This window comes from Mesoplodon mirus, assembly GCF_964341445.2.
Source record: "Mesoplodon mirus genome assembly, chromosome: 12".
In the NCBI taxonomy this organism is placed as follows: Eukaryota; Metazoa; Chordata; class Mammalia; order Artiodactyla; family Ziphiidae; genus Mesoplodon; species Mesoplodon mirus.
The window spans coordinates 54,322,602-54,345,596 of record NC_138988.1 but is presented as its reverse complement, the minus strand read 5'-3'; the positions used below and the strand labels follow the sequence as shown (position 1 = coordinate 54,345,596).

The window sequence follows — 22,995 nt, the reverse complement described above, 5'->3', positions numbered from 1 at the left end:
CGCGGAGCGGCTGGGCCCGTGAGCCATGGCCGCTGGGCCTGCGCGTCCGGAGCCTGTGCTCCGCAACGGGAGAGGCCACAACAGTGAGAGGCCCGCATACAGCAAAAAGAAAAAAAAAAAAAAAAAAAAAAAAAACACCACACCTGAAGGACTAACAGGTTAAAGAAACAGGAAACTTGGGGCTCCCCTGGTGGCACAGTGGTTGAGAGTCTGCCTGCCGATGCAGGGAACACGGGTTCGTGCCCCGGTCCGGGAAGATCCCACACGCCGCGGAGCAGCTGGGCCCGTGAGCCATGGCCGCTGAGCCTGCGCGTCCGGAGCCTGTGCTCCGCAATGGGAGAGGCCACAACAGTGAGAGGCCCCGCGTACCGTATCTTTCTCCTTTTGGCTATAGCACTCCACATACTCCCCCTGCCCCAGGGGCATTTACTTTAATGATCTGGGTGTCCAGTGCTTCATTGGTTCAGTCTAATGGCCCCCCGGAAGTTGAGACTCGTAATTTCTTGTATCATATCTGGTTGGCTGACTTACAGCTCACATTTTACATGACCAAAACCAGGTAACGCTACTCTTCTTGCAGCCCTCATCCCAGTAATGGCAATTCCTTTCTTATGGTTGCCCAAGCCAAAGGTAAATGAAACTATCCTTCATTTCTCATTTCTTTTTAAATACTCTACTCCATTAGCCAAGATTCCACCTTTCAGTGCCTCTGGGATCAGACCCGTTTTCACCGCTTCCTTCACTACATCTCTAGCATAAACCACCATGGTTTCTTGTTTGCGCTACTGCAATTGCCCCCATTTGATCTCCACCCTTGCCCATGCACGCCCTATTCTCCAAACAGCAATCAGAGTGATCCTCCGAAAATATAAGCTGAATCATGTCAATACCCTGTTCAGATGCTCCAGTGTGTTTCCATCTAAGTCTCCATCTACATGGTCCAGTGTCCTGACTCCCAGATACGTCCCTGATTCCATCACCCTATCCTGACTACCACTCACCCCCATCAGTCCCTCCACTCCAGCCACACTTACCTCCACGTTGGTCCTTGGGTGGATCACAAGTGCAGCTCCTCAGCCTTTAGCTTACCAAGCCCTCCTCCTGGAACACCCTTTCCCCAGATACCCACAGGGCTCTCTCTCCACTTCCTTGATCTCCACGAAGAGGTTCCCCTGTCAGAGAGGCCCTGCCTAACCAACTTCTCTCCGACAGCCAAGTCCACCCTCACTGCTACCATATTCCATCCCTTTACTCTCTTCTTCTTCAAAATACACATTGCCACCTGACTTGTTACATAGTGACTTAATTGTCAGCCCCAAGGATATAGAAAGCTTCACAGGAGCAGAGGTTTTGTCTATTTCAGTCACTGGGTATTCCCTGCACCTAGATAACAGTCTGGAACATAGTAGGCCCATTAGCAATACATTTAAAGGGTGAATGAATTACAATTAACCTTTTATCAAAAAATTTTTCTTGGGTTTCCCTGGTGGCGCAGTGGTTGAGAGTCCGCCTGCCGATGCAGGGGACATGGGTTCGTGCCCCGGTCTGGGAAGATCCCACATGCCACGGAGCGGCTGGGCCCGTGAGCCATGGCCACTGGGCCTGCGCGTCCGGAGCCTGTGCTCCGCAACGGGAGAGGGCACAACAGTGAGAGGCCCGCATACCGCAAAAAAAAAAAAAAAAAAATTTTCTTGACCATTCAGTCAAATACCTGATTGAGAGTGGTATATCTGAACATTTTAAGGAGGAAGGAGTGGGATGTTCAAAGTACTGGTAGCAGTTGTTTTTTTTTGCCATTGAGCAAGGAACTGTCATCTTTCAAATAAAAGGCCCAACAGGAGTTGAGCTCGGGCTATTGAGTCTCCCATGGCCTGCTTTGTAGATGAAGAAAGACTGAACAAGAGGCAAATCCATACTTGGCTATAACTGTTTTTTCCACTTTATTCACGGTGTTAACTAAAAAACAGACCACTTCCAACCTACTCTCTCAATTATTTAACTAAAATGCCAACAGAGGCCAAATTACTTCTAAAATGTATTGGTACCAAATGAACTAATTTACAAAACAGAAACAGACTCACAGACTTAGAAAACAAACTTAAGGTTAACAAAGGGGAAATGTAGTAGAAGGGATAAATTAGGAGGTTGAAATTAACATGTACACATTAAAATATATAAAATAATCAACAAGGACCTGCTGTACAGCACAGGGAACTCTACTCAACACTGTAATAACCTATATGGGAAAAGAATACGAAAAAAAAAAGATATATGTGTATGTATAACTGAATCAAGCTGCTGTACACTGACAGCAAACACAACATTGTAAATCAACTATACTCCAATATAAAATTAAAATTAAAAAAAGATTTTAACACTTAAAAATATAAAAAAGAAAATAAAATGACTATGTGTTACTTACAAAATAAATAAATAAATAAAATGTATTGGTACAATCCAGTAAAGAGGGGGTGACAGGAAAAGAAAAGCCAAACACGGTGTGCTCACATTGCTTTTTATTTCATTAAACCCAAATTATTGCAAACATCAATTTCAGAACATTTTAGGAAGACGTTAAAACAAAAAGGCAACAAGAAATGCAATACACACACACAAATACCTATCACCAGAGATTGAAGTAATTCAGAGAAAGATTAAAATATTCTTTGACTGATGGAGATATTGAGAAATGACACACCCTAAAATGAGAATATGGAATAAAAGCAAATAGTACACATCTGCTTTTTAAGTCTTCACAATTTAAGTAAGTTAAGGAAGGCATACAAAATGGTTATTGAATATGCTATGTCTAATACTTGAACAATCTTCAATCACGTGCCTTCCAAATCACAGCTCTAATTAGATTCATAATTATACTTTGTTGACCTCTGCACCCTCTGAATTCTGTTTATTTCTTAGTCAGAGAAAATTCTGCTAGAAATCTAGGACCAGGATTAGACAGAATTACAATTATCCATTCCCAGGAGAAATGGAGGAGGTGTTTGCCCTGAAAGACCTCTAATTTCCAGATTCTCTGCCCAATATAAATCACTTAATAGTCTACACTGACATTTCAAAGCTTGAGAAAGGGAGTGTTGTATAACCCTGGACTTTATTCTGGTTTTTCCCTACAAGCAGAGAACAAGATAAAAAAAATTCAAATTCAAATTCAAATTCAAATTCAATAGTGATAATGTATATTTTTTATTTTCATATGCCACCATGAAACAAAAATATTTTGCAAAAATTTACTGCCTCATGTATATGAACCAGAGGTGGCTTATGTATTTTAACAATATTTGTACACTCTCTCCCTTAATCAATGTATTGTGTTTCCAAAGCTGAGTTGAGGACAATCATTGTCAATTTAATAAAGAGAAATCAACTTACCTAAAAAAAAAAAAAAAAGGGCCCCTCAAGCTTAAAGAGGTACCTAATTAGAGACATATATACCTAATGTCTACTCCCAATTAATGACACGAATGATTTTGGGAAGTGAATTGGGACTATTGCTTTGATTAAAAGGACTACCCTACAAAGTGTTTGTCTTTCATCCTTATCTCTAATTTAAATAATTTATAATAGATAATGGCTAATTTTAACTTTTGAGAATAAACATTTAGTCTGCATAAAAGATACTTTTTATAAAGTAACCATCTTATATAGTTTCTCTTTTAAAAAACAGCTTTGATATACTTCTGATGACCCTAAAGATTTGTGCTACAGCTGCACTTTCAGAGACCGACTCAGGAACCACTGAAATATTAGATATCCTTTTGCTGGCAACACATCAGAGTGCTTATTCAGTCAATTCAAAGTTGTGCTAAACTACTGGTTCTCAGATTTTACCTTGCCTCAGAATCACGTGGAAGGCTCCTTAAAATTCAGAATACCCAGCCCACCCCCAGAGTTTCTGATTCAGTAGGTCTGGCGCCAGGCTGAGAACCTGCATTTCTAACATGTTTCCAGGTGCTGCTGGTGTAGGGATCACACTGTGAGAACCACTGCTTTAACCCACTAATTTCGATGTTCTTTCAAGAGAAATGAAAGCTTAGAACCCAGAGCCCACGTAGTACTCACTAAACTCTCTCCCAGGCTCTGCCCCAGGGATCATCTGAAAATCCTTTATTGCAGCAGTAGCACCCAGGCAGCTAAAGAGTCCTTAACACTACTTGCTTAGCATTTTGGTTTTGCTGGGCAAAGAGGGGGCATGTTTCCTATTTCTCACCAGAAGGGCTGCAATTTCCTATGTGTCCCCAGATGCCCTGGATCTGTAACCCTCCAGGGCAGGACCTGTGCCTCTGGGGGATCAAAAACCACAGCTACATGTCCCTACCTAGAAGGTCTATCTCATCCAGGAGGAAGTCCATGTCCTCCCGTCTGACTTGAGGGCTGATCAGCACCTGCCGGAAGAAGTTGACCTTCTCCCGGTGGGGCTGGTAGCCCAGCATGAGGCTCCCCTTCTTCATCATCCGCTCCTTAATGGCCGGGGCCACCTGCATGGGAGAGGAGGGAGGCGGTGAAAGACCAGAACACTGAGGCATCGTGATTGCATTGTACCTAGTCATTGGCTACTCACAGGGCAGCCACTGGTGAGGATGTCATTCTACACACACAAAGTCGACTTTAATAATAATCACCTGCTGAGAACTTATGGCCTATGAGTACTGATTCAAGCGCCTTAGATAGATGAATTCACTTAATCTTCACAATAACTCCACAAGGGAGATATTATTAATATACCCTTTCCAGATGAGGAAATTGAGGTGCACAGAGATTATAAATAGCCTGAGGTCCTGCATTTGGTAAGTGGGAGAGCTGAAATTTAAAAGCAGGCAGTCTCACCCAAGCCCATGCTCAGAAACTTAAATCACGATGCAATGATGCCGCATTAAAATCAAACCAGGTGTTCTCAGGGGTCACAGTCTCGAAAGTATCAAATGTTACGTTCCCAAATTTGTTGGAACTAAAAAATACTCCAGTTCAGGCAAATCAAATAAAGAAGATTAGTCAGAAATGGATAAAAAGCACACAAAATAACAGCCATGCCTTGACAGTCTACCAAAGAAAACACTAAAACAGGTACTATGTGCAGTTATATTTTGAAGACTACCAGTTTATTAGTTTATTAATAGAACATATTGGTTTGTTAACAGGAAATATAACCACTGTGTCACTTATTAAGAGGCGTACAGTTGGTAATAAAATTAGTAAGTCTGGCCACGGCAGTGAGAGGCCCGCATACAGCAAAAAAAAAAAAAAAAAAAAAAAAAATTAGTAAGTCCATATCTTAAGGATTTCTGGTGAACACAGGAAGAATGGGCCCTGAGAGCCCAAGTGCACACATTGTTCTAATTTTCCACTTCCATTTTCATTTTAACTCTTTCACAGTTGCTGAGCATGTCCTCAGTGAATATGGGCAAAGAGAATAGAATGAGTGTCCTCTCCTGTCAGGAAGAGGAGACTTAGCTAGTCCAGAAGGGAGAAACGCATACTTAAATAAAACCAGGCACAACGTGATATAAGATGCCTTAGAAGAGGGGCATAAATCTCGGTTCCCGGGAACCCTTCTCAGAGTGTGACCACCCCACACCACTCTGCTTTGAAACACATCTATGATTTGTCAGATACTTCCCTAAACACAAGCCAAAGTACTTCATCCAGCTCTCAACAAAATGATCTATTCCAAGCTTATGGGAGGATCAATGCTTCAGAACTCTGGAGATATATGTTGGACTCAACCAGAGCCTTCTTAAGCGATGTCCAAGGGTCATTTTAGCTAAATACTTTTTTCATCATGTGCTCATTTTAGAACTTAAATCTTGTAAAACATGAACTATTACTGTGCTTACAACAGCAAAAACGAAGACTTACTAAGCACAGTCACACTGTCATTCTAGAGAAGGATTGGATGTCTCTCACAGTAAAAGGAACATAAAAAGAAAATATAAAAGCTTTAATGAAAAATAAATGAAGAAAAAGAAGATGAAGTCAGAGGTCAAGTTACTGAAAAAATACAGACCATCAGGTTCTATTAATGTCTGGGAATGTGTCACAAATTTTATTCTGAGCTTTTTAGATTAGAAAAACGGGGTTAAATCAACATCACCTCCATTCTCTTTGCAAAACTTAGTGACAAAGTCCAGTGGATACTGAAGCTGGAAGCTGGTAGGTAACTCTGTGTATGCTTATGCATGTCCATTTGAAACCCTTCAATTTGTATGCTCTTAGCATCAGTTTTCTTCCAAAGCTGTCTATGCAAGTACCACTTATTAGAATTATAATATCTAGAGAAATAATACTAAGCAAAGGAAAAGTGGAAAGGAGAGTGTTTTCCATAAAAACTAAGTTGAATCCTTTGGAAAGACCAGATAAAGGAGGCGAGGGGCTGCCAGAATTTACTGCCATCAAGTTAGGTGTGATGGGAGAGCTGTAAAAGCTTTAAAACAAAGTCTTGAGAGTCCAGACCAAATCTGCCCACAGGTGGCTGCCTAGGTGCTGAGCATGCTTTCCATTTAAAGAAACGTGAGCAGGAAAGGACAGATGATTCCTGAAGAGTATAGTTTATGTAAGAACCATAGACGCCCTCAGAGCATCAGAACTCTGCTCAAGAAAAGCCTCATTTGCTCTTGGAAATCCTCACTTGATGGAAAAAAAAAAACCTTTCCATCAAAAGATGGGGAAATTAAAATGCACATAGATGTGTTTTAAGTTAAAATATTTAAGTTACGTATGCATCACATATTTTTCTAGGATTATTTGCTTTAACTTGATCAATCCTCATCCCCTTAGGTAGGTGGGGTTCTAGTGCATATGTGGGTATCAATGTGTGTGTATGTGCATGTGTGTATGTGTGTATGCATGCATGTGTGGATGTGTATGTATGTGCATTTGTGTGTGTACATGTGTGTTTGTGTGGTGTGTATGTATGTGCATGTGTGGGTGTGCATGTGTGGGTGTATGTGTGCATGTGTGTGCACAATCACATGTAATTTAAACTTCTAACCCCATTTGTCATTTACTGCTCTTAAAATCCTCCTAGTCACAGGGCAATGCAGAACTGTGGGCTGACTTAGGCTCATGACAAAGGTACATTTATTTTTAATTCCAAGAGCGAGTGGGCTCTTGCATGTAACCTGTAGGTGTGAGAGTAGGTATGAGAAGGCATGGCCCACAGTGCCCATGCTAATCAATGCCAGGAAGATCTGGTCCATGTGGGGCAAATGTCTGCCCAGGAGAGTCACAGACTATCAATTTTAGAGCTTACAGCTTGTGGTTCTGTAGACTTTTTTTAAAATAAAAATTCCCTTCACATTTATCTCCATCTTCCTCTAGGTAGTACCCAGGGTATAATCGGCTCTGGCTTAGAGCAAATTTTAAATTTAAAACAGGCATGTTCTTGGCTCAAACCTAATTTGCATTATCTATTCCTATTTATTTTTCCTCTATTTTTCTTTCCCAAATCATAATTTATGCCTTACCTTTGGAGAGCAGTAGAATTTTGATTCCAGCTCCTAATGTGGCTCACAGGAGGTGCTTATCAAAATGAATGTCAGGTTTGCATTTCTTGTTAGCAAACCAAAAACATCTCCTAATGTGAGCAAGAAAGATAAAACTAAGAGGCACTCAGATGTGTTAATATAAAGATATTTTTGATCTTTAAATTCTTGCTCTTTGTAAGGCATAAAAATTTGCTTCCATGGGCAGAACACCTGGCATCAGAACCAAACTTCTAAGGTAAATTTTGTCACTGACTTTCAAAAATTATAAAGAAATGACTAAATATCTGTGTGATTCAGAGAACCAGCTAAGTAAGGGTTTGGCAGTACAACACACATCTTATTTTCGTACCCATGAATATAAGTTAATTCCTAGAGGTAATTACTCCTGGCCAAGAGGGGAAAACCTCCTTTGTTTAAATACTTCATGGGGAAAGCAAGCTGTAAGCAACACCAACATCATTCATTAAATCTGCCACAAACTGTAATTGTAGTAGTGTAGTAGTGGTTGTTGTTATTGTTAATATTTTACCAACTCTTTAACATTTGCAATGTGCTTTTCATGTCTCTGATTCTCATGAACCCAAATTAAAGCTTATTGGAAAAGAATCCACATTTTTGCAATTTAGGGACCAGAATGTTCTCGTGACTAGCCAGCTTGTCACCTTTGCACATAAAAAAAAAAAAATCAACCACTTCCTATTTATAAAGCTTCAGGCATAATCCAATTCTTGGCAGCTAGGATATTCTCTTTTGCTGATCACAGCAGAGAAACAGTCCTAATCCGACAAGAGGGAATACTCACAAGGGAAAGAAAATATGTGCAAACTAAATGTAAGTATCCAAATATCGCCCCTAAATGGGGCACGCAATGAGGAAAGCAATTTAGCAGGAGTGAGATTGCTTTCCAGCTCTCAATTATTTTACTGCTGGTTTTTCCCCAAAATTGTAAATCAAATTCTTTTCTCCTGCCTCAGTGCTCTGGTTCCTGCATCTTAAGTGGAGGAAGATCCTGACATTTCTATTTGGTTGCACAGAAACTTAATCGACACATTTCTGTAGGGTTGCTGTTTCCCCCCCTTAAATTATGTTTCAGCAATGATTTAGCCACTTAAACAGAATTTTGTTGCCACACCCCTGCTGCATAAACAGAAACTGGTATTTAAAAGTTGCTTAAACCCAAGGAAAAGAAAAAAACAACTCTCATTCTGGCCAAGTACAGTAATTTGGTAACAGATAACTGACCAGGTGTCACCAGAGCCTTTTATTAAAATAAAATCATCATGTCTGTAAAATGACATTTCTTCTTAAAAATGTGTAACTTATTTAATGTTAAACAACACAGTTTTTTTCAATATACAAAGTGTTTCTCAAACTCTCTGTAAGGAAGTTCATTTTTTCCAGTCCATCACATACTTTTCTGAAACACAATAAAAGTGAATAACTAAATGAAAATTAATTACTAAATTAAAATGAAATAAAAAAGACATAAAAACAAGGTCCTACTGTATGGCACAGGAACTATATTCAATATCCTGTGATAAACCGTAATGGAAAAGAATATATGTGTGTGTGTGTATAACTGAGTCACTTTGCTGTATAGCAGAATAAAAAACATTGTAAATCAACTATACTTCAATAAAATTAATTTTAAAAATTTTTAAAAAGACACAAAAAGAAAGTAAGAAGGTAAAAGGAAGACATAATAAGTACAAGCTAAATTAGTGTTTTTTTTAAAAAAATCAACAATAAACTTACTGTTGTTATAAAAGCTTCTAAACAGTAACTCTGGGTTCCCATGTTTTTCTTATGGCAGACACCCAGTTCATGGATCTGCAGGGTGCTGGAGACCACATTTTGAGGACTGCTGCTCTGTTTTAACTCCCTTGTCTCCTTGGGGGTGTATATAATTTTAGTTATGAATGTTGGTGTTATTTTTCATACTTACTTCTGCATATTGGCATAATCTCCATACCATTTTGAATCGTGTTTGTTTTTTTTTTTCCACCAAACCACTGTGCCATAGTTTACCTAAACATGTCCCACTTGTCTTGGAACTGCTTCCAATGGCACTTCAGTGAAACCATGAACCCAACCATGAAAACTCTAAATCAGTTCTTTGAAGTCTAGTTCAGAGATTATAAATGTCTCAAAATCTCCTAGACATTAGGATCTTTATACAACTTTTCCCATCAGATGCTCTAAGGGTGAAATCGTCACATTTTCACCTACAAAATACGGGGCAGCACAACACCCAGCATGACTGAGAAGATAAGCCCATAATTAAAGGAAGTGATCCCTTTAAGCAAATATGAGGGACAAAGACTACATACACTTCTACTGTGACTCTAGATAGCAGAATCATTCAGAGCTTCTAATAAACCCAGCAAGATTTGTGTTCTTCTAAATTCTCCCCTAAATTGATGTTCTTCAAACTCCAGATTTTAGAGCTGTTTTCTCAATTTCAATTTAATTAAATCTTCATTCTGTAATCTCTGAGGAAGCAAAGATTTTTTAAGGAGGTTAAACTCATAATAATTTGCACATCTTGTGGGTAGAGCATGGAGTGGGCAGGCAGACTAATAAACTGAAGAATAAATTAGAGTTTTATTGTAATTAATAAAACTTTTTCTAAGATTATTTTGCCTAAAGGAGAGTTAGTTGTATCAAATGCAGGAAATTATCTACAATATTTTTTCTCTCTATAAGAGTCACTTGAAAGAGTTTTTAATTTCCTTATATTTACACTAAACTTCATACATCTTTGGCACCTTCTGTATTTCCCAGAACAGAGTTTATAGCCATACCAAAGCTACTCATTGCAATACATGGTTAAGCAAATAAACACTGAGAAAGCAATATAGTGGGGGCTGATTCAGCTGCTATGTTGAATGTTAGTTGCTCTAGCTCTAGTTTGGTAAGCTTTTTTTTTCTGTAAAATGCCAGACAGTAAATATTTTAGGCTTTGTAAGTCATACAAGCTCTGCTGCAAATACTCAACTATGCCACTGTAGCATGAAAGCAGCCCTAGACAATATATAAACAAATGAGCATGGCTATTTAGGGACTTTATTTAGGGACAATGAAATTTAATATTCAATATCGTATGATTTTCACGTCACAAAATATTAACTGCTTTTCATTATTTTTCAACCTCTTAAAAATATTAAGCCCATTTGTAGCTCCTAGGCTGTACATAAATAGGTGATAAGCTAGATTTGGCTTTGGACATAATTTACTAACTCCCTGGTCAAAATGGAAAAAATACATTACGATATATAAAATCTACCCCTTAGAAGGAAAAATTCTATGAATATTAGGTTCACTGGGCTTCTTTCAGAAACTCTGAATTGAGCCAGGAAATGAAAAAGTCTTCCTGTCTCTTCTTCTCCAGGAGAGCATGAAACCAGAGCCACAGATGGGTGGGCAGGGTTGCCACAGTGGATTTCTTCCAGAACAATTATTCTTGAACCATCACAACAAGTAGCTTGCTTTATACTGTCTTCCCAAATAATCTGGGCTCCAAATAAGCCCCATCTTCCATGTTAACTTGAGGTGGGTTCTTCTGAGTAGGATATTAAAATCTAGCTCATGAAAAGAGTTGGCAGGAAATGTCCACACTTGGTACCTGGCACCCAACACAAAACTCTTTCCAAGACTTATAACAAGGTATGTAACTCCTTTCCCCATTTAAGTCATTTTTTTTGGTATAGTTTGGGGACATCTCAGATTTTCTGAGCCCAGATAGAGATGCAACACACTAATCAAGGTGAGGGCCAGAATTCAGGGCATGAATAACAGCAACGGCCAGAATTTAAATGGAAGAATTCCAGTCCAAGAGAAGAATTAGCAAGACTAAACCAGTCAGAGAACTTAAGTGGGCTTTCCAGGGGCCCTCCTTCTTCTGAGAAAAGTGCAGACCAGCACAGTGACAATCTAGGAAGCAAACGGGGCTTTCCCAGTGCATATAAGCTGAAGGTCAATCAATCATCAGAGAAAAGCTACCCCGGAGAGATTCCCCAGGCATTCCTGAATGCCAGTAATGCAGTTATAGAAAGTAAGATGTGAGAAAGACTGTAAATCCTTTATTTGTTCATTACTTTCTCTGGTATTTATCTCCATAACTAAAGCATCATGATGGTCCTTGCATGAACCAGTGAATGGAAGGTCATCATAACACTGATACTGGATCACAGTCTAAACACAGATTTTCATCTCTTATTTTCCTTTTAGCTTCAATTAAAAAAAGATATACTCTCTAGTGGATAAGTGCATTCCATCAATTTCTGATCACGAAAAGAGCTCAAACATATAAGAACTTCCCAAAACTTAAATGAACATTTTTATCTTGATTTCTTCTAACTGTACATAAGAACCAGATACTTTGATTTCTTCTGACTGTATGTAAGAACTGGCTTTTCTAAATTTTAAAATTTGTATGGAAACACAAAAGACCCCAAATAGCCAAAGCAATCCTGAGAAAGAAAAATAGAGCTGAGCTGGAGGAATCAGGCTCCCTGACTTCAGACTATACTACAAAGCTACAGTAATCAAAACAGCATGGTACGAGTGCAAAAACAGAAATATAGCTCAATGGACAGGATAGAAAGACCAGAAATAAACCCACATACCTATGATCAATTAATTTATGACAAAAAAGGCAAGTATACACAATGGAGAAAAAGTCTCTTCAATAAGTGGTACTGGGAAAACTGGACAGCTACATGTAAAAGAATGAAATTAGAACATTCTCTAATACAATACACAAAAATAAACTCAAAATGGATCAAAGACCTAAATGTAAGGCTGGACATTATAAAACTCTTAGAGGAAAACATAGGCAGAACAATCTTTGACATAAATCGCAACAATATCTTTTTTGATCCACCTCCTAGAGTAATGAAAATAAGAACAAACAAATGGGACCTAATTAAACTTAAAAACTTTTGCACAGCAAAGGAAACCATAAACCAAGAGAAGAGACATCCTACAGAATGGAAGAAAATATTTGCAAATGAAGCGACCTACAAGGGATTAATTTCCCAAATATAAAACACCTCATGCAGTTCCATGTCAAGAAAACAAACCACCCAATAAAAAAACGGGCAGAAGATCTAAATAGACATTTCTCCAAAGAAGACATACAGATGTCCAAAAAGCATATGAAAAGATGCTCAACATCAATAATTATCAGAGAAATGCAAATCAAAACTACAATGAGGTATCACCTCACACTAGTCAGAATGGCCATCATCAAAAGTCTACTAACAATGCTGGAGAGGTTGTGGAGAAAAAGAGCACCCTCCTACACTGTTGGTGACAGTGTAAATTGGTACAACCACTACGGAGAACAGTATGGAGATTCCTTAAAAACCTAAAAATAGAACTACCATATGATCCAGTAATCCCACTCCTGGGCATTTATCTAGAGAAAACTCCAATTCAAAAAGATACATGCATTCCTATGTTCATAACAGCACTATTTACAACAGTCAAAACATGGAAGCAACCTAAATGACCATCAGCAGATGAATGGATAAAGAAGATGTGGTACATATATACAATGGAATATTACTCAGCCAAAAAAAAGAAATAATGCCACTTGTAGCAACATGGATGGACCTAGATATTATCTTACTAACTGAAGTCAGACAGAGAAAGACAAATATCATATGATATCGCTTCTATGTGGAATCTAAAGAAAAATGATACAAATGAACTTATTTACAAAACAGAAACAGACTCACAAATTTCAAAAACAAATTTATGGTTACCAAAGGGGAAACAAATTTATGGAGGGGAGGGATAAATTAGGAGCTTGGGATTAACATACACACACTACTATATATAAAATAGATAACCAACTGTAACTACTACTGTAGAACTCTACTCAATATTCTGTAATAACCTATATGGGTAAAGAATCTGAAAAAGAATATATATATATATGTGTGTGTGTGTGAGTGTGTGTGTGTGTATTTGTATGTATAACTGAATCAATTTGCTGTACACCTGAAAACTAACACAACATTGTAAATCGACTATACTCCAATAAAATTTTTTTAAAAAGATATTTTCATTTTCACGGGTTTAACATATTTCTGCTGTTTGGATATATGTGAAATTATAAATTAAGGAAAAATGAACACTATCATAACAGTGAAACTTCCCATCAAAGAAAAAAAAGAATTGGCTTTTCCTTTACACATGCAATTCAGAACATATAGAAATGGGTTTTGAATTCAGCTAAATATATATCCTCCCATCTGGAACCTCTGTGTTACACAGGGAGGTTGTTGCTAAATGAACAGCTATTGAAAGAAAACATTTCCTTATGATCTAAACATGATATAGTCCAAAGGAGAAAGTGATTTTTTAGTCTTATAAAAAAAGTTCTTTGTCGTAATGGTTAGCTTTACATCCTTAAAATGTAGCAAATGGAATCTCTCACCCGATACTAAAGAAACAGTTGCTACCTCACAATACAGAAACCATTCCTTTGTATTTCCAAACACTTTAGAGTAAGTTGCCCCAAACATGACATTCTATATAGAATAGGCATTTGCCCTCCTAACACAGTTTGCTTTTGTCTAAAATTGTTCTGAGCTCACAGCCCTAAACAGCAGAAATTTTGCTTATGGCTGATCACACAGGCAGTTTCCACCCCCCATCAAGGAAGAAACCAGTATCTGCCAGAACAACCTTAAAGCACTTCCACATTTCTAAGAGCATTTCTGACTCAAAGAAGGAAAACTGTGATACTGTAGTATGGATACATGACCACTGGACTATAAACTCTGTTCAAAGCTAGGTTTTCACCTTATTTTTCTTTATATCCCTCAGAACCTAATGTAAAGCCTTGCCAGGAGATAATGCTATGCACTTGTCAAAACTCACAGAACTGTGCACCTTGAAAGGTAAACTTTACATGTGTGTAAATTAAGACATGAATAAATTAATTAACTTAAAAAACAACAGAGATTCTGAGAGGGCCATGTAGATATGTGAGATCATGCAAGTAGCTTCAGCTCCTAGTGCCCCAGTTTCCTTATCTCTAGGCAAGAGATAATAATAATAGTACAGGGCTTCCCTGGTGGCGCAGTGGTTGAGAGTCCGCCAGCTGATGCAGGGGACACGGGTTCGTGCCCCGGTCTGGGAAGATCCCACATGCCAAGGAGCGGCTGGGCCCGTGAGCCATGGCCGCTGAGCCTGCGCGTCCGGAGCCTGTGCTCCGCAACGGGAGACGCCACAACAGTGAGAGGCCCGCGTACTGCAAAAAAATAAAATTAAATTAAAAAAAAATGATAATAATAGTACAGATCTCTTCCTAAGATTGATAAAATATGGAATGTGATATTGTGGGTGAAGTGTGTAATGCTGTGAACAGACAGTCCATGATGGAGATTAATATTCTTACTCAAGAAGAATCTAGAAATACAAATCAAAACTACAATGAGGTACCACCTCACACCAGTCAGAATGGCCATCATCAAAAAGTCTACAAATAACAAATGCTGGAGATGGTGTGGAGAAAAGGGAACCCTCCTACACAGTTGGTGGGAATGTAAACTGGTATAGCCATTATGGAGAACAGTATGGAGATTCCTTAAAAAATGAAAAATAGAGCTACCATTTGATCCAGCAATCCCACTACTGGCCATATATCCAGATAAAACTGTAATTCAAAAAAATACATGCACCCCTATGTTCATAGCAGCACTATTCACAATAACCAAGGCATGGAAGCAACCTAAATGTCCATCGACAGGTGAATGGATAAAGAAGATGTGGTACATATATACCATGGAATACTACTCAGCCATAAAAAAGAACAAAATAATGCCATTTGCAGCAACAATGGATGCAACTAGAGATTATCATACTAAGTGAAGTAAGTCAGACAAAGACAAATATCATATGATATCACTTATATGTGGAATCTAAAATATGACACAAATGAACCTATCTATGAAACAGAAACAGAATCACAGACATGGAGAACAGACTGGCCATTACCAATGGGGAGAGGGTTGGAGGAGGGATGGAATGGGAGGTTAGAGTTAGCAGATGTAAGTTTTTATGATAAACCATAATGGAAAAGAATATATAAAAAATAATGTGTATATATATATGTATACATATGTATAACTGAATCACTTTGCTGTATAGCAGAAATTAACACAGCATTGTAAATCAACTATACTTCAATAAAAAATATTAAAACTGAAAAAAGAAGAGTCTAGAGAACAAAATCTGGAAAGGAAATGGAGCATGAATTGCAATGTTTCCTTCTAGTTCTACCACTTATTGCATGTCCTTTAGCAAATCACTTGAGTTCTCTGTAGGTCTGAAAATGAGAAGGGTCATGTTGACCACTCTTAGATGCAAAGGATAAAGGTATTTTGGACATGGTGGCACTTGAAGCTTTTCTTCATGGTGGGCAGTGGAGACTAATGGAAACTGTATGGTCTGAGGTTTTTTGGAGGCTTTGCAGCACATAAGGTCAAATATACTGGGGCTTCCCTGGTGGCGCAGTGGTTAAGAATCCGCCTGCCAATGCAGGGGAAACGGGTTCGATCCCTGGGCCAGAAAGATCCCACACGTCGCACAGCAACTAAGCCCGTGCACAACTACTGAGCCTGAGCTCTGCAGCCCGCTAGCCACAACTACTGAAGCCCATGTGCCACACCTACTGAAGCCCACGTGCCTAGAGCCCGTGCTCCGCAACACGAGAAGCCACGGCCATGAGAAGCCTGAGCACCACAATTAAGAGTAGCCCCCACTCGCCGCAACTAGAGAAAGCCTGTGCACGGCAGTGAAGACCCAATGCAGCCAAAAATAAATAAATAAATAAACAAATAAACTTATATTTAAAAAAAAGATCAAATATACTGAAATAGGGAAAAACAAATCTGACTTTATATTAGATCTGTTCCTTTTGCTTTAATCCTTGTGCTCTGTTGCCTGTGCTTAGTAACGCTGGCTCTGCATCTTTTGTAAAAGAATGTTGCATATAGCCGGAAATATACAGGATAGCCCATTCTCAAGTCTCTGACCTTTAAAAGTCCATTCATATAAAGGTAAAAAGTTGCAGAACAGAGAATAACATGTGTTCTGTTGGAGGTTTACAGGAGCATCATGACCTATGTGGACAGCTGCAAGAATGAAGGATTCTGGCACCAAGAAGTTTGTAACTAACCATGCCCCGCCTCTCTCCAGTTTGACTTTAAAAGTGCTTTGCTGAAACCCTTTGGGGAGTTTGGGGTTTTTTGGGCACGACCTACCCATTGCCTAGCATGGCCCTGCAATAAACCTTTTCTCTGCTCCAAACTCCGACGTTTTGGTTGTTTGGCCTCACTGTGTGTCCGGCACAGGAACTTGCATTCAGTAACAATATCACCGTACTTATTAAATAGAATTCACACATAATTATAGAAGATTTCAGTTGAGTTGTGATTGACTAAGTTAACATAATGTTCATTATCTGTGATTTTGCAGTTTTTCTTTTGTATTTTGAAGCCATCTTTAAAAGTTAGCAAGTATTTTTATATGCCCCAATTCAATTCTTATACCCCACCCCATGCTTATTTTGCCTGATGACTAAATAAACTAGCTCTATGCACACATGAGTGGCCAAATATCCACTGTCCTCAGGACAGGCTCAACTTATACTTGTAATTATCACAGCACTCCTTTTCACTGTTATGTATCCCAATTTAGAAGCTAAGTTATATGGTTTAGACTAACCATAAATGGACCAAGAGACTAGTTTACTGACTAGGGACCCAATTCCTGAAATTCTGTGCGACTCTGGACAAGAACTTCGGACTTAGGACTATGACTCCTGTGGGACTCATAGTCCTCTCTTATGTAAAACTGATAATCCCTTGTAGGATTGTCATGTGGACTAAATGAAATAATATAGATAAAAACACCAAGCATAGGGGCTTCCCTGGTGGCACAGTAGTTAAGAATCTGCCTGCCAGTGCAGGGGACACGGGTTCGAGCCCTGGTCCAGGAAGATCCCACATGCTGCAGAGAAAGTAAGCCCACAAGTTGTGGCTCTAGAGTCCACAAGCCACAACTACTGAGCCAGCATGCCACGACTACTGAAGCCTGCACACCTAGAGCCCATGCTCTGCAACAAGAGAAGCCACCGCAATGAGAAGTCCACACACTGCAATGAAGAGTAGCCCCTGCTCGCCACAACTAGAGAAAACCCGCATGCAGCAACGCAGACCCAATGCAGCCAAAAATAACTAAATAAATTTATTTAAAAAAAAACAAGCATAGAGTTGGCATCTGCTAGGCACTCAATAATATGAACTAGTGTTATTAATTGCTTAAAATGAATTTGCTTTTAATCAATTTACATTCACACCTGGTCTTTTATTACTCTATTTCATTATCTCTTGAGACATGAGCATTTGAAAGTGTTGTGAAAACATGACTTGTAATTTATTCTTTCTCCCCAAAGCATCTAAACTGTATTAAATAATTCTGAGAGGTTGTGAGTTAGCAGTTTTAGAAATTCAATCTTACACCTCATGTATGCTGCTTCTATATTAATCTTCTATTTATGTTCTAGGTTTTTTCCAAATCAGACAAAAATTAACAAAGCAAACTTTTTTTTTTTAAAGTAACACAGTTGTTGATTATCTTGGCCGTTTGATGGTGGGGAGAGAAGTTTCCATTGAAATGTACTGTGGGCAGGGATGAGTTTCTATTGTATTCTAGAAATTTCTATGTGTTGTGTAATTTTTCAGCATACAGAAATATTTTCTAAGCAATGAAGTTACTTCTTCTTTGGACATGTGAAAAGTTCACATATAATGAAAAGGTCATTTGTCCCCATATTCGTGAGCTTGTATCCAAAACTTGAGTGTGTTGTCCTGCCACGTACATTTTTATCAAAGGAAGACCAAAGAGCTGTGTTAGGTGCTTCCCAAATGTGCCTGACAATACACGGCACCTGGATCCAGACCCCAATCCACAGCAGCTGAATTTGAACTTCGATGGGACAGGCCATTGGTCTGTATGTTTACTGACCAGGCACTCAAGTTCTTGCTATCATGATGCAAGTTTGGGAACCTGGACAATGGCAGTCCTTTAACTAGGACGTTGGAGACATATGGTGCGGTAGGAGGTGAGAGGTGTTGGACGGGAAAAAACAATTTTGAGAGAGGAAGGAGGAGAGATTGGGAATCTCCCCTTCCTGAATTGCTTATGTTGATTTCATAATAAACGAGTGACCTTCAAAGAAGCTGTTAGCCAACTTTTCTGTTAATCATAAAACATGAAAAAGTATTCAACTTAATTATGGCCCAGGAAACAACGAAACTCTTCATACTGAATGCTTAAAGAATCAATTTTCCTCTCTCGATATATTTCCTGCCATTCCTTACCTGCTCAATTCTTCTCCTACTCCTTTGCCCTCACTCTTTTCCCCTGATGTCTCCCCTCTACAGTTTAGAGGTGAGCTGCACTGGTGTGCCTCCCAAGCTTACATTATGTAAAATTGGTGGTCCAGAGCCCATGAAATCATTTGCGTCTAAGAGATCATTTCAGCTTGGCAGACATGGAGAAACAGGCCACACTCGGGGCATACCTTTTTTCAAATATGGATTTTTACCCTTATTTTCCTCTGGAGTATATCTCAAAATCAGCACAACATTAAAAAGTGCTACACTTTAAAAGCACTGCCCTGTCTATACGCTTCCCAATACAGATGAGCAAAGCCACAGAAACAAAGAGGTCAGACCTCCAGGAAGAATGAAAAACACAGCTTCACATGCAGTGTTTGTAATGTAGAAATGACAAAGACGGCAATTCCAGTAAACCTAATGTCAGTCATATATTCAAGGCAGCCAGAATGAACAGTCATAAAAAGAAACCAAACTGAACTGAAAGCTTTAGCTGGAGAATGGACACAATAAATGTTTTACACACTCTATAAAGTAAAACATTAATACTCAGTGGTGGCACATGAGCTCACAGCTCCTCAGTAACTGTTGTGGGCCAGCCCCCACATGTTAGCCCATGCTGCGAGATCCCTATATTGTTCCTTAAAATGGTAAGTTATTCGGTAATGCCCAGCCAAGGCGGGCACCACCTCTTGGGGGCATTTGGAAAGGAGTCCAGGCATTTTGGGTTATTGCAATGACAGCTGCGTGTTTCTTGCACTTGATGTGTGAGGTCGAGTGACAAATGCTTCACAATGGTTAGACACAACTTGCCCAAGGAAGAATGATGTTGCCCCAAATGCCAGTGATGCCCCTGCTGAGAAACGCTGATCAGGAGCCCTGTGGGCTCCAGGAACACCTTCTACACTTTGTCTTGACACCTCTGGGTCCTTTCAGTTTCTCCCACAAGTTACTGACCTTGCTTTGAGTCAGAACAGATGACTCAATTGATGGGTCAGCAAAGTAAATGGGACCCTTGAGGGCAAAAAACAGTATTTTGTTGTTTCCCTTAGATTCTTTTTTTAATGTTTCATTTTAATTTCATTTTTTTCTAGCTTTATGAGGTCTATTTGAGAAATAAGAATGGTATATATTTATAGTGTCCAGTGTGATGTTTTGATACACACTTAAGTAACAAAATGCGTTAGCTTTGCACATACCGAGCAAATTAACAAAAGTGATTATACATTCTTCCTTATGGAGCTCCCTCAACACTGTTGAACCCTGTACTTAAAATCAGAAGTTGCTTTTGAAGCCACATACAAGCCCCTGTGTCCCTGACTTTTGAAGTAAAATGCTGACTCAAGAGTTATGATTGGGAATTGTGAAGAGGTAGAAACAGAGAACAGCTGTTGGGCTGGGGAAATGATGACAATTTAGACTATAAATCCATCACATAGCAGAATCACCTAACTCCCAGTTCCCTGAAAGATACAGATAAAGGCCTGACACACTCCTGAGTTGTTTGTACAGGAAGCAGACCCCCCTGCAGGTGAAAACTGCTGACCGCAAGCACATAGACCCTAGACTGGTTGAAACCAGAAGGTTGAAGATGCTGACTCCCAATTACCTCACCATCAGCCAATCAGAAGAATGTCCATCAGCTGATCACGTCCTCTTTGAATCATTACTATAAAACTCCTCACTACCCCCTCCAGGGGTACACAGTTTTGAGGGCATTAGCCCACTGTGGCCCCCTTTGCCTGGCAAAGCAATAAATCTATTCTTTTCTACTTCACCCAAAACTCTGTCTCCAAGATTTAATCCGGTGCTGGTGTACACAGGCCGAATGCCAGCAACACTTTTTCCTTAAAGTCATGGAAAAAGTGTTGGCTGCAGGGTGCTTCCCCTGGGGAGCAGGGCTGCCACAGAGGCAAGAAGGAGGCAAAGCAGACAGGGCCCTTCTTGGCCTCAACCAAGCTCCTCTTTACCTGTCTTACATGTTGGAGTTCTATGTAAGAATTTGTGTGACAAAAAGGGATCTGCCACTTAAAAAGACCAACTTTGAATTTGATTGGCAATGAATGTATTACTTATTCAAGAGCTATCATTTTGTAATATCTGCAAAATAGCCCTCTAGATGTTGGCCAAGGGAATGCTCCCTAGATGCTGAGTCTAAGGGCAGAGAGTGGACCCTGGGGTCTGACATTCTTGACCGGGTTGGGGAAGCTAAGAAAATTCACAGGGAAGTATGTCTCCTTGCTAAAACTAAGCTTCTTTTATTTAAGAGTTAAGGATAAGGGGCTTCCCTGGTGGTGCAGTGGTTAAGAATCCACCTGCCAATGCAGGGGACACAGGTTCGAGTCCTGGTCCGGGAAGATCCCACATGCCGCGGAGCAACTAAGCCTGTGTGCCACAACTAGTAAGCCTGTTCTGTAGAGCCTGGGAGCCACAACTACTGAGCCCAGGTGCCACAACTACTGAAGCCCGTGTGCCTAGAGCCTGCGCTCTGCAACAAGAGAAGCCACTGCAATGAGAAGCCTGCGCACCACAATTAAGAGTAGCCCCCGCTCGCTGCAACTAGAGAAAGCCAGCGTGCAGCAACGAAGACCCAAACACAGCCAAACATAAATAAATTAATTTAAAAAAAAAGTTAGGATAAGCCATATGTTGTCAAGTTACGTTCCAGTAGAGTAATAATAAATAACCAACAATAATAAATGACCATTTCACATAATTGAACTTAAGTATGTCCCAAGCGCAGCTATGTAACAAAGCCATATCACGTTCCAGGGGCTCTGTTGCCTCTGGCAGGTAATCATCATTCCATTCCCATGCTCTCACTCTCCTGTAAGTGCCCCAGGGTTTCAACTCATCCGCTGGCCACTTGAATGTCCTCTTTTTAAGAACTGCTTGTTCATGTTCTTTGCCCATTTTGGGTAATCATCTTTTTCTTACTGATTTAGAAGAACTCTATGTTGGTAAGAACATTATCTGATGGCTTTACACATTGCAAGTGATTTATCTGCTTTTAACTTGGTTTTCAGTAGCTTTAATTACATATTACAATTTTTAACCCTTAAAATCCTTAACAAAACCAAGAAACAAGTAATTGAACTGTTACTCCAGCATTTACTGCCTGGCAAACTTCAGAACATATTCCATAACCTCTAAAAACTTACATTTTTCTTATAGCATAATTTCTCCTTAATGTGGTACAAGATGCGTGTTTAATAAACCCAAACTTCTTCTTAAGTTCTACTAATTAACCCAAGGCTGAAGTCTCAGGCAAAGTGGGCTGTGTTTGTATTTCAAGGACATGATGAGAGCTAACTTCAAGTTTTCTCCGAAGTGTATTTTTATTCTCTCAGGGTCAGAATTCTGAAAACAGTATTTTATCAAGCTAGCTTTCTCTAACTGCATATGCAAACAGAACCAGTTTTGGAGTTTCAAAAGAGTTTCATCTTAACCATTTTTTTCCAGTCTGAAGAATACCACTGTCATATATTGTTAAGAAAATTATCTTTCTTTTTCTTTAGTCATAATATCATAGCTAAGGTTTTTTCTAATGAATTGAACCTGAATTTCCCATTTTACAAAGGACAACAAAGATACCAATCACACAAATGGAATATACACTCATACACCAGAAAACACAACTGTCACAAATCCTCCGAGAGATGACCGATAAAGTCCCAAACAGTTCCCAACACAAACAGGCCTCGACGTCAGACACACATCAGAACCAACTAGCAAAACACCCAAATGACACTTCGTGCTCAAAAGAGAAGTTTGCCGGCTGCACACCGGTGGACTTACTCGGTCTTGGAGCTCGTCAGCTCTTCCAGAGGCATCTTTCCATTCTACCAAGGGAAAGCGTACATTGGCAGCCAGGGCTGAGCAGGGGAGAAACAGGGAGAAGCCCCAAAACAAATGGTTTGGGCAGCTGCTAGGAATGTCCACGCCAGACCCGTCTCAAGGCAGGGCCAGTGAGACACAACCAGGAGGCTCCTCGCAGCCATCCCAGCGTGTCTTCAGGGCGGAGGCCCTGCTCAGGAAAACCCGGGAGCCAGATATCTCGAGAGCCCAGCCTC

The 22,995-nt window shown here is 39.6% G+C and overlaps 1 protein-coding gene across 1 annotated transcript in view; it reads right to left on the bottom strand.

Moving 5' to 3' along the window:
• Window positions 1–4,322: 4,322 nt before the first annotated feature.
• GADL1 (glutamate decarboxylase like 1) overlaps window positions 4,323–22,995 on the bottom strand; it is a gene marked incomplete at both ends in the record, with an annotated part of 183,101 nt that continues 164,428 nt past the window's right edge. Inside the window, one exon of the mRNA XM_082637717.1 lies at window positions 4,323–4,496. Within this exon, the coding sequence (XP_082493843.1) occupies window positions 4,323–4,496 (174 nt within the window). The remainder of the gene's footprint in view (window positions 4,497–22,995) is intronic.